The following is a 12,485-nucleotide window of genomic DNA, read 5'->3' on the forward strand; positions in this document are numbered from 1 at the left end:
ATTGGTCTAGCCTGGAGACCAGCAAACCCTGGTTTTGCCTGCCCAGTGCTGGGATTATAGGTAGTTTTTTTTTTTGTTTGTTTGTTTGTTTTTATTTATTTATTTTTTGAGTACTAGGGATTGAGCTTAGGTCTTTGTGCTTGCAAAGCAAACACTATGGACTGAGCCATCTCCTTAGCCTCCGACAGAAACTGTGCTGTTCTCACACCGTGCTCTATTCCAGGAAAGGCTGAGGTGAAAGGCTGAGTTGCTTCTATACAGATGAGAGCGTGCAGGGTGATTTGCTCAAGCACCAGATGCCTGGGGCAGTACAGCTTGGTGGGTTCGCTTCCTGCTCTCACTCCAGCCGAGCTAAACGTCCGCTGCTTAGGACAGGGAAGAATCTCAAGGATGCCCATAAATCCTACAATGTCATTCCATATTTTCCACTTATAGTGACTTCTGTGGACTATTTGTTTCACGGTGCCAACCTGTGTCTTGACTGCTATTGCTGTTGTCCAGTGGAGACCGTGGGGAGTGTAGTTTGTAATCACCAACACCTTCTTTTTAATCTTTATACTCACGTTCAAGGACTGACAGTGTGATTGGTGATGTTGTTTCCTGAAATGCCTCCCTGCCCCGGAATTACCAAGGAAGGAAAACTCTACCATTCCATCTTCATGTTTCCTGTTCATTTGTGAGACACACTCTTGAGTTCCTTACCTCCATCCTCACTTCACTGAGGGCCACTCCCTCCCTCACTCCCACAGTCTCTGGCCATATAAGTTACTTGCAGCCCACTTCAAGCCTCTTGTAGTCTTCCTTAGATCTGAAAACACGTGAGACCCTTGTCCGATAAACTCTCATTGGTCCTCCAGGAACCAGCTTCTACAGATGCCCACTTCTCCAGAACCCTTCCCTGGTGAACTTAAGTTGATCCTGTATCTATATCTACCCATAGAAACTAGGCCTCAGTTTGAATGGTGGTTGGCTGTGGGCTTCTTAATGGATGTGGCTGCATCTTTGTCACAGTGACCTTCCAGGTGCCCGGTGTGGTACCCACCAGTGGGTGAGGATGGTTGGGTAGCATTTTTTAATTTGTCACTTGGAAAATTGCTCATCTTATAAGCAGTAAGAATTTCATAGTCCCATTTGGTTTCTCAAGGTTTGACCACTATGCCTAAGACAACTGAATAACCAGAAAACTCACAGGCTAGGGTATGACTCAGTGTTTCCTTCTAGATCTTGGAAGCCCTGAAGGCATTGCCCTTGACCATCTTGGCCGCAGCATCTTCTGGACAGACTCTCAGCTGGATCGGATAGAAGTGGCAAAGATGGACGGCTCACAGCGTCGAGTGCTGTTCGATACGGGTTTGGTGAACCCCAGAGGCATTGTGACAGATTCCGTGGGAGGGTAGGTCCGCTTATACACATGTGCTAGTCTCCTTTTTAGTCTCTGGCTTTTTTGGACGGACTCAGAGGAGGTTCTAATGCCAGTGCCGTTCTCCTGAGAGGTTTCATCCATGCAAGAGGAAACGGAGTCTACAAGCTGATGAGATGTGGGCACAGTTACCACAATGTGGACTTCAGGCCGTGTTCCAGTTTCATGTTTTTGTCGAGAGACTTTGTAGGGTGACAGCTCAGAAAGCGAGAAATTTCTGCATAGTGAATGTGAACTGTAGCACAATTAATAAAAACTCAGAGACAGATATCGAGGTTCAGCCTGAAGATCAGAAAAGTAAAACAGCCAGCCACTGGCTCTTACCTCTACCTCAGTCCGAAATGGTAATCCTACCTCCAGGAATCTCAGAATGAGACTGAGACTGAGAGCTGTCTCCTCCCATTTTATAATCCTCTCTAGGGCTGGAATTAAAGACAAGAGCCACTGGGATTAAAGGCATGCATTGCCTGGTTTCTATGGCAAGCTAGTGTGGCTGCTGGGACTAAAGGTGCGTGTTACACTGCCTGGTCTGTAAGGCTGACCACTGGGACTGTTTTACTCTCTGATCTTCAGGCAAGCTTTATTTATTAAAGTGCAAATGAAACGCCACTATTAACTCAAATTGTGTGAATGCTCCAAGAGCGTGCGGCTGGCCTAACCACGTCCCTGTCACTCCGTATTGGAACAGATGTGGCTTGAGTGTCCTGGGGTCCCCTTCCCGAGGGCCTCTTCAGCCCATTACAGATTCCCCTTTCCATCCTATGACAAGTTCTCAATCTTATACCCCAGGCCCCCGCTCCTAGACATCTTGATGCCTTCCCTTAGAGACAACACCCCTGTGCTGTGGCCGCTCAGCTACCTCTCATACAGCAGACATCACCACCACCACCTTGCTGGTATCTGCATCTCGCTTTAGTCAAACCATTTTGCTCCACGGTGGCCTCCTGCACAGGTTTATTACTCAGGGTATTACTGTTTGTGTATGTCAGGTCCAAAGTTTATGTGTGCTTGTGTGTTTGGTGACAAACCTTGGGTACCATTAAGTGGTGCCCACCTTTTGCATCCTTGAGCAGGGTTTCTCACTGGCCTGTCCCTTCCCAAGTAGGGCCGGCTTCTAGCCAGAGAGACCCGGTGACCCGTCTGCCTCCTCCCCAGCACTGAGATCGCAAGCCTCAGTCACCATGCTTGACTTTTTTTTCCTCCATGGTGCTGGGGATTGAACACAGGTCCTGACTTTTTTTACCCACTGAACTGCCCCCGTCCCAGACCTCCACATTTGCTTACTAGCTTTTCCAAGATACTATAAAGGAAATAGAATTTGTTAGTAACAGATAACCCAATTTGAGCAAAGAGCCAAGGTAAGCCTGGAATTTCTCTTAGCTTCTCAGGGTCTCACTTAGCTGTGTTGCTTTCTTCTCAGCTGAGCTTCTCTCTGCTTCTTTTCAAGTGTTTTCATGATCTTGCTTCCTTTCTCCCCTGTTACCTCTTCAGGAACCTTTATTGGACAGATTGGAACAGAGAAAGCCCCAAAATTGAGACTTCTTACATGGATGGCACCAACCGGAGGATTCTAGCACAGGACAACCTGGGCCTGCCCAATGGCCTCACCTTTGATCCATTCTCGTCTCAGCTCTGCTGGGTGGATGCAGGTAACAGGAAGCTTGAGATCGTGTGCTTGTACTTCTTCATTTTCTTACTCCCCTTGCTCTAGTGTCAGCAAATCTCATCCACTGCCTATTTCTCTATAGCAAACAAGCTTGGAATAATTTTTCTATTGTTAAATGTTACCATTCTAAGTGTTATAAATACCCGGTATCATCCTTGGTTTTGTCTTTTGACATGCAGAATCATGGTTAGCAAAATGGCCAACCCCTATTCTGGTGGGAGGTTCCTGAGGACTGCATGCTATGTCTGCAGAGATAATAGAGCATCCTGCATAGAGTCCCCAATGTGCTCCTGCTTCAGCTGTGCAGGGTGTCCCTCGGGCTTGAGATAAGATGTGGGAAAGATGCTTATCCAGGGGCCCATCCTTCATCTTTCCCCATGAAAGTCTGTCCCACAGCTAGTTAGGACAAAGAGCGAGGTGTGAACACTTTCACGCTTGTACAAGCATATCCATCCTGCGGACACTAGTGGCAGGCCAGACCCTAACTACTGATCTGTTGCAGCTCTTCCATGCCCCAGCTCTGGGAAGAAAGGGTCCGGAGAGGCTTAGAGGGGAGGAGCTTGAGCAAAAGCCAGAAGATGGCGGGGTTCCTCCTGAGACAAAGGGCTGACAAGGCCAGAACAGGCTGTGACTTCTCTACCCTGGCTCGCATCTCCTCAGTGGGGCCAGGTGTGGGTGCCGGAACTCAGGTGGGTGTAGGTTGATGAAAGGGAGAAGACAGGAGGCAGAAATGGGCTGTCAGTGCTGAAGAGCAGCCCTCTGTATTGCCCAGGACAGGCCTTGGCAACACTGGGCTCCACCTCCCTTGTCTTTTTCAGACTCTTATTTTCTGACACAAAGGGCCCATTTCTTGCATGAACAATGACCAACTTGTGTTTGCTGCACACAGGCACCCATAGAGCAGAATGCCTGAACCCAGCTCAGCCCGGCAGACGCAAGGTTCTCGAAGGGCTCCAGTATCCTTTCGCTGTGACGAGCTATGGGAAGAATTTGTACTACACAGACTGGAAGACGTAAGTAGGCTGCTGTCACGTGGGCAGAACTGTGTCCTTCCCTTTGTCTGTGGAGGCCTTGAAGGCCTTTGCCTTGGGCCTCTTGTCCTAACCTTTGACCTCCAATGATGCCTGTTTCTTCCCTCTTCCTGGCTGTCAGGAGATGTGGAAGAAAGTGGAGGAAGAGGGCTTGCAAATCTCAGAGAGGAGCAGAGGTGCTGTTAATAATCCCCGAACCTGGGACTTCCTGAGCACGGCTGCTCTTTCCCCGGGAGCTGCCTTTGGTCACATGGCTGGTGGGCGCTATGATTATGATTATATCATACATCTACATCTACGGTAGTTTTAAAACTGCAATATTCCCCCAGCTGCTTCTGGGCCAAACCTTCCTTCAAAGGGAGGCTCACACCAAGGAGGCAGTTGGCCGGAAGAGCCTATATGTCACCTAGAATTTAGAGTAGAAGGGAGAGCTAGGTTTTTATTTGTAAACAAACAAACAAACAAAAAACTATGAACTATAGGCTTTACCCAGCCAAGGGGGAGGAAGAATTACACAGAGGACAAGATACCACATCTCCTTTTCTCTTCCAAGCCACAGACGAGGATGAGTAACCCCTTGAGAACAGTTCAAGCCATCAGATGCATGATCACTGTCTGTGCCTTGATGCTTTGCAGGAATTCAGTGATTGCCATGGACCTTGCTATATCCAAAGAGATGGATACCTTCCACCCGCACAAGCAGACCCGGCTATACGGCATCACCATTGCCCCGTCCCAGTGCCCCCAAGGTAATTCATCCTTGCTGCTGAATATGAGGTCAACACATAAGTATCATGGTGACTCAATATACCCCAGAGCTCCTTCTTGTAGAAAGCCCAACTTGAGCATTCTGAATATCCATCCTTCAGTACATCATTGCTTTCTCTGGGATCTGGGGGGCATCCCGAGGCTCCACGCCTACATATTGCTGCTCGTAGCCACAGTGGATGAGATGTGGTCACTTTCACCAAGAGTCTTCATTACTGAATGGGGAGCCAGAGGCATAAATGAGAAGCATGAAGTTATGGCATAGATGTGGTCAGGAAACCTCGAGTCTTGGGCTAAGCCTTGAAGTGTACAGTCACTAGGTGCCACAAAGGAACTCACTGTTGAATCACTGATATTTTAAAACATTCACCCATTTGGCCTAATAAAAATAAAAGTGACTTATAAGAAAAATGGCAGGGCAGGAAAGATGGTTCAGCAACTAAAGTGCATGCCTTGTAGGCATAAGGACCTGAGTTCAATCCCCAGAACCCACATAACAAGCTGGGCCTGGTGATGTTATTACAACAATGGGAAGGCAAAGACAAGGGGGGGGCCTCGGGGCTCACTAGCTTGCCGGCCTAGCCTACTGGAAAATTCCAGGCCAATGAGAGGATTCTATCTCAAAAGAGGGACAATGCCAACTGAGGTTGTCCTCTAATCTCTGCATGCATGCACACATACGTGCACCTACATATACATGAATATGCATGCATGTGTGTACACACACAAACATACAAGTTGTGTGGCTTAGGTATCTTATACATTTCATCTCACGGTTCTGGGTTCCTTTTGTTCATTAGTTCATTTAAGTTGCCTTGTGTGGTTGATGCTCTTATTCCCATATCATGCATGAGGAAATGCAAGCAGTGAGCTCAGAATCCTGCAGCTGCAGCAGCAGAGCTGCAGGTGGGTCCCAGTGGCCTGGATCCAGAGTCTGTGTTGAGCCGTGCCTCCTCTCAAAGGCTTCTTTCCTAAGCCATCTTCTTTCTTGCCTGCTGCCAGTCAGTGGGGGGCCATGGGCGTGTTGGAGGGGAATACCTGCAGTTCTGTTTTAGTTCCATGTTGGAGCTGTGTAGCAGGCCTTCTCTCTGACATCTTATTAGTTAGGAATGCTTGGCCTAGCTTGGGCTCATTTCTGGCTAGCTCTTAATTTGTTTCTCTTTATCTACCTTTTGCCTTGGGGCTTTTTACTTTTTTTCTTTCCTTCTGTGTATCTTATATATCTTACTTTCACTGCTTCTTGTGTCTGGCCAGCTGGCAGTTGCCTGGCTTCTTGCCCTGGGTGTGTCCCCCTCTTTCTTCTCTCAAGTCTAGATTTCTCCTCCTATTTATTTTCTCTGCCTGCCAACCTCACCTGTCCTTTCTCTGCCTACCTATTGACCATTCAGTTCTTTATTAGACCAGTCAGGTGCCTTAGGCAGGCAAGCTGAAACAGATGCAACACATCTTTTTATAATTGAAAAACCAGTGCAGCAAAAACAAATGTGACACATCCTTACATTGTTAGCAAAGGCAGCAGAAACAAGTGTAACACACCTTCACACTGTTAAAGTAATATCCCCAGCCATGAGTAAATGTATACATATTTACATAGTTACATAGTTAAACATTCCACAACAGGGTTGGAGAGCCCTCCCCTCCCCGTGATCTGTGGAACCAACTCTGCACAGCCAGCCCTCTGCGCTAGTTCCCTTTCTCATCGCTGTGGCAAAATGCCTGAAAAGCAACTTAAGCGGGGAGGAATTTCCTGTGGCTCACAGTTTAAGGGTAGCGTCACAGGTGGCGGGAGTGTGAGGCAGCTGGCCACATTGTACCCAGAGTCAGGACCGCTGGTGCTCAACCTGCTTTCTCATTTTTCATTCATTCCAGGAACCAGTCCATGGGATGGAGTAGGGTGGATTTTCCCATCTCAATTAACTTCATGTAGAAACTCCTAGCAGGCCGGGCGGTGGTGGCGCACACCTTTAATTTCAGCACTCGGGAGGCAGAGGCAGGCGGATCTCTTTGAGTCCGAGGCCAGCCTGGTCTACAAGAGCTAGTTCCAGGACAGGTTCCAAAGCTACAGAGAAACTCTGTCTTGAACCCCCATCCCCCCAAAAAGACAATGAGAAACTCCTGGCAGACATGCCCAGAGGTGTGATTTTGTTGTTTCTAAATTCCACCAGGCTGACAATCCATGTTAACCACACTTTTAAATCAGGAATGCATGTTCTTGTCTTATTTGTGACAGGGGAACAAACAGCTTATCTTAGGCCCTTGAACCTACAAGGAGGTTAACAGGGAGGCTGCTGTAGATGTCAAGTCAGTCAGAGAGGAGAGACTCTGACGTGGATTTCCATCTTTTCCAGGCCACAACTACTGCTCAGTGAATAATGGTGGCTGTACCCACCTCTGCTTGCCCACTCCAGGGAGCAGAACCTGCCGATGTCCTGACAACACCCTGGGAGTTGACTGCATTGAACGGAAGTGATGACAAGAATGCCTTGCTCCCTCTCCAAGTATTTCACAGTAACACCCTACTTGAAATGACTTGATCGGAACAAAATAACGGACTGAAAATTGTCCTGCAGTGGAGTGACCACTGGGCCCAGGTTTAGCCTACCCTGAGCCCTCACAACTTCCCCTCAACCTCCCCTAAAACAGTCACCCCGAGTCAGTAATGGGAAAGTCTCTACCCCAACATGAGGGCAGGGCCCCCACATTCCCGGATCCCAGTCTTCAGACAAGATTATAGAGTTCTGGATAAAAAGCCAACATAGTGGTGCATGCTTGTAACCCTAGCACTTGAGAGGCAGAGGCGGGTAGATCAGGAATTTAAGACTAATCTTGTCTATATAGCAGGGTTCAAAAGCAGTATGGATTACATGATACCCTTTCTCCAAAAAAAATTTTTTTTTCAGGGTGAAAGTTTTATGTCCATTCTAGAGTCCTAGGAGCTTTTCGTAGTCTTGGGGTCCTCCACGGTAAGCAGACACTCCCCACCCCCACCTAGTCCTTGTCTATGGCATTACAAGCTCAGCCATTACTCTGAGGTGCCTGAGAGTTTGTCAGTTTCTCAACACAGCATCCAGGTCCAGCTTAGGCGAGGTTATGAGGCATCCTTTTTCTCTTGGTACTCCAGTCTCTGTCCGCGCTCCTATCTAACGACTCCTGCTCTGAACCACCTTCCCCCATCTAAGACTGACTTCAGTTAGCATGGTCTGCCATGTGATCAAAGCCCAACCGCATCCTAGAAACTCATGGTATTTGATGAATGGTAAGAGGCAGCCCCTCCCAGGTTTAAAAAATCCTGGTATTTCAGCAGTGGTCACTGATAAGCAAGTGGGTGAGTCAAAGACACGTCCTGTGAGAGGGATTTCAAGATGTAGAGTCAAGGTCTTTGAGGACAGGGGACTTTGGTGTGTCTTGAATTGTAGCAAATTCTTTCTTTGTCAAAGTACCTGTATTAGCATCCAGTCTGTGACACATGTGAGTCTTCAGCCCCACTCCTGGTACTGGTTTCCAAGTATTCTCATGGACAGTCATCCGGGGCCCAGGCTGGGGTAGGGCTTGAAGAAGCTAGTGGCCCATGATAGTCCTCTGATTTTAGAATTGTGCTTTTGTTTCTCCTCCTCTCTATGGCTTTTGCTGGCTAGATCTTCATCTGAAGGCCCAACCTGGAAAGATCTAATTGGGGTATTTCTATTAGTTGTTCAGACCTTTAATTGCTCATTGGTGTAGTTCAAGTTGCTGCCTCCGTGTTTCTGTCAATTATTAGTTTCAAAAATATCCCCTGACCATATGTATAACCCTCTCTCTCTCTCTCTCTCTCTCTCTCTCTCTCTCTCTCTCTCTCTCTCTCTCTCTCTCTCTCTCTCTCTCTCTCTCTCTCTTAACTTCTTCCAAGACACTTAAAGGAATAGAAATTTTGGATTGAAAGCCAAGCATCAGAAGTTCAATTCAGCACAGTGTAGGGTAGGGACAAGACTCAGTGGGAATATGGATGGAGAACAGGTATAGTAAACCCAAGAGGAAATGATGGAGGAGGGGTTTAAAGGCAGCTAAAACTAAAACCCTTAAATAACTTCAGAGAAAAAAAGGCACATTTTGCAAAAGAATGCTCATCGCTGAAGACACAGAAGACCTTGTCGGATGCCTTTTCTGGGGAATAGAGCCCCTGCCTCCTTTTCTTCTGGCTTCATTACACTCAGCCCCCAGTCCCATCTGCTCCTACCTCCATCTCAACCTGCTTCCATTGGACTGGGAACCTGAACTGGGAGGGAGTCTTTACTTCAACAATTGGAATTTATATGACAAGATTTGGGGAGCGTGTGAGTCTTTCGCGCGGCCTCATAAAGTAGCCTTCAGTCATTTGTATGAAGCCCTCTCTCTTGTGTTCCTCATGATATTCATCTTTTAGAACTTTTATTCATTTTACTAGATCCCTTCTAAAATGTTTTACACGCTCAATTCTTAAACTGTGGAAACCACGAAGGTGCTTATTAATGTATGCAAGTATTGAATGATTCCTTGAGTTTACAGCTGTACAAACATTAGTGCAGAAAATTAAAAAAAAACAACTATTAAAAATAAACTCTTATTTTGTCTTGTTTTTGTTGTTTTGTTCCATGGTGACAGGGTGTTGCTATGTTGAAGCTTTGTCTTGACCTTAGGCTCATGGTCCTCCTGCCTCAGATCTTGAGACCTGGGATCAGAGGAGTATGCTACCACAGTGTGATGCTGCAGCCAGTTCATGGTAGGAAACCTGAGCCAAGGGGACCCAAGACTCTTACCTAATGATCTGTCCATTAGCCACATAGTTCACAGAAGTCAAAGGCTTATGAATGGCTTTAGAATTAACTAATTATCTGCTATTATCACAGACCCTAAATTACCCTTATGGACTTTTTTTTTCTGTTTATTTTTGTGTGTTTATCTCCTACCTGCCCCAACCCCTTTTTTATAAGAACTCATACCAAACTAGCCTCTGATTCCCAGTGTATCTAAGAATGACTTTGAACTTCTGATCTTTCTGCATCTATCTCCTGAGTGTTGTGAACACAAGCATGAGGCTAGCCTGTGTTACCTAACAAGGCCCTGTCTCAAAACATTCAACAGCAAAAAGATTGCTAATCAGATAAACTTAAAAGTGGGCTAGAGTTAAGGATTTTTTTTTTTCGAGACAGGGTTTCTCTGTAGCTTTGGAACTAGCTCTACATAAACCAGGCTGGCCTTGAATTCACAGAGATCCGCCTGCTTCTGCCTCCCAAGTGGTGGGATTAAAGTCACCACCACCACCACCACCCGGCTAGAGTTAAGGATTTATCCATGAGCAGTGGACTTGGAAGACAAAAGAATCAAAGAAGATTGGGCTAGGAGCTTGAGTGCCGGTGTGTGGAAGGGCTGGAAATGGCCCTCACAGCCCTTAGATTTAGAGTAGTGGGGGGTGGGGGCAGAGCCTGGCCACAGGTGCCTCGAGGGGAGGGGCTTTTTCCTCGGGTTTTCATCTTTTTTCCCCCCAGGTTTTTGTTTGTTTGTTTGTTTCTTTTTTTCTTATCTGTTTGTTCGTTTTGAGGCAGGAACTCATCAAACGGGCTAGGCTGGCTGGCCAGCAAGCCTCAAGGATCATCCAGGCGCTAAGATTACAAGCACATGCACTAAGTCAAGTTTTTTTACATGGATTCTGGGGATCGAACTCTGGTCCTCTTTGCTTTGTTTCGTGTTGGGGATGTAGGCTCTCTAACGTGTGAAGCCCAGGGTTTGATCTTTTTAGCTCAGGAGGTAGAGGCAGAAGGGTCAGAAGTTCAGGGCCATCTTTGCCTATACAGTGAGTTCAAGGTCAGCCTGGGCAGTGTGAGACCCTGGTGCTGAGGGTCCATCCTATGGTTTTGCACATGCTCAGTAACCACTCTACTGACTGAGGGACACCCCTGGCCCTGCAACCATTCTTTTAGAGGCTACTTGAGCAAACCCATCTGAAGAGCACAGCTCTGAAGAGGAGGTTAGGATCCTTAAGCCAGCAAAGCACCTCTGTCCGTTTTCTTTCACCAGGATGTGAAGCCTAAAGGCTACAGCCAAAACCTTAGAGGCCCTAGCAAGAGAGCAGGATTCCTACAATGGTCCATGGGGTCATTGTTAAGATGGCACAGAAATCAAGCCATGGAAGGGCCAGAAAGTTCGAGGACTCTTTGCTTGGCTCCTCATATCAGCACTGATGAGCTTACAGGGCCACCCAGCCTGCCTTCAACCTAGCCACTCAGTTTAAATCTAGCTCAGTGGTAATCAACCTATGGGCAGTGACCCCTTGGGGGGTCTCATATCAGATATTTACATTATGGTTTACAACAGTAGCAAAATTACAGTTATAAAGAAGCGACAAAATAATTTTATGGTTGGGAGGGTCATCACAGCCCAAGGAACTGGAAGGTTTGAAAAACATTGGTTCTAGCTGGTTTGCCAAGGCAGTTCCAAATAAGACCACAAGAGGGCGGCCAAGGCCGTTGAATGAGTGAGGCATCACCTGATAACCCTAACTCATGTTAATCAACTTGCCAAAGGCCCAACCTGTAAACAATCAAGGTGGAGTTGTTTTGAAGCTGCTCCACGCCTCACAGTAGGGCTTAAACTCCTGAACGAGTTTAACAGGGACAAACCACATTCACACCACAACAGGTACGTATGGGTCTGGGGTTTCCCAAAGTGCCCCTCCCGCCCCCGTGGGAAATCTTTAACAGTGAAGAAAAATTTGAACGGAGTTTTCTAGAGATAAAATGGCTTGGCCTGTATGAGCACAGGAACCTTGGGGGCCTGGCACTAGATACCCACATTAGCATCTTATAAATACTACCTACTCTTCAAAGTAGAGCATCTGGACCAACAGTCAGAAGAGCAGGTTATAGGTCTCAAGCGTTACTTGAGAGTGCACTCGGGTGTCATTTATTTTTTAGTGGCAGTAAAGCTTGAAGCTGAGGCCTCGTGCATGCTAGACAACGCTCTACTCCTGAGCTGCATTTCTGGCTCAGATCCTTGATGTTCTTAGTATCAGATAGGACCATCATTTGATGACGAGGGGTTGGGGAGGGGGTTTTATAAAGAGTGTTCAGCTCTTAGAAACCTCCTTCTGGTTGCTTTGACTGAACAGAGTGAAGAAGCTCTGTCTTTTGTTGGGACCACCTGGTCCGTTTCCCCAGCCTGCTTCTCTTTTGTGATCAATATGATAATATCTCCCACCCCCCAGCTGTAGGACAGTCCATATTTCCTTAGGAAAATGCTGTTTGGGTCAGGTACTGTAGGAAGAAGGAAGGAGAAGAACACTGGGAGGGGGATGTTTGCGCTCACCCAAAGACAGGTTTCTGGAGCACCTTGTGGTTTGTCTTCACAAATCTATAAGAATCTTGTGTTCTCAGCAGAAAAAAAATATTGACATCTTGAAATTTGCAGGCAGATGGATGGATCTAGAAAACATCATATTGAGTGAGGTAACCTAGATCCAGAAAGACAAATATAATATGTACTCACTCATGAGTGGCTTTTAGATATAAAGCAAATAAAAACCAGCCTACAATTCACAATCCCAGAGAACCTAAACAACAAAGAGAACCCTAAGAGAGACATACATGGA

At 46.8% G+C, this 12,485-nt stretch overlaps 1 protein-coding gene across 1 annotated transcript in view; it reads left to right on the forward strand.

Moving 5' to 3' along the window:
• The window catches only part of Nid1 (nidogen 1), a 79,851-nt gene extending 70,393 nt beyond the window's left edge, over positions 1-9,458 (forward strand). The window contains exons 16-20 of the mRNA XM_038335214.1: positions 1,222-1,393; positions 2,912-3,069; positions 3,976-4,099; positions 4,754-4,866; positions 7,234-9,458. Of these exons, the coding sequence (XP_038191142.1) occupies positions 1,222-1,393; positions 2,912-3,069; positions 3,976-4,099; positions 4,754-4,866; positions 7,234-7,355 (689 nt within the window). The 3' untranslated portion in view covers positions 7,356-9,458. The remainder of the gene's footprint in view (positions 1-1,221; positions 1,394-2,911; positions 3,070-3,975; positions 4,100-4,753; positions 4,867-7,233) is intronic.
• The last annotated feature ends 3,027 nt before the right edge of the window (positions 9,459-12,485 follow it).

Source organism: Arvicola amphibius, chromosome 6 (genome assembly GCF_903992535.2).
Source record: "Arvicola amphibius chromosome 6, mArvAmp1.2, whole genome shotgun sequence".
Lineage (NCBI taxonomy): Eukaryota > Metazoa > Chordata > Mammalia > Rodentia > Cricetidae > Arvicola > Arvicola amphibius.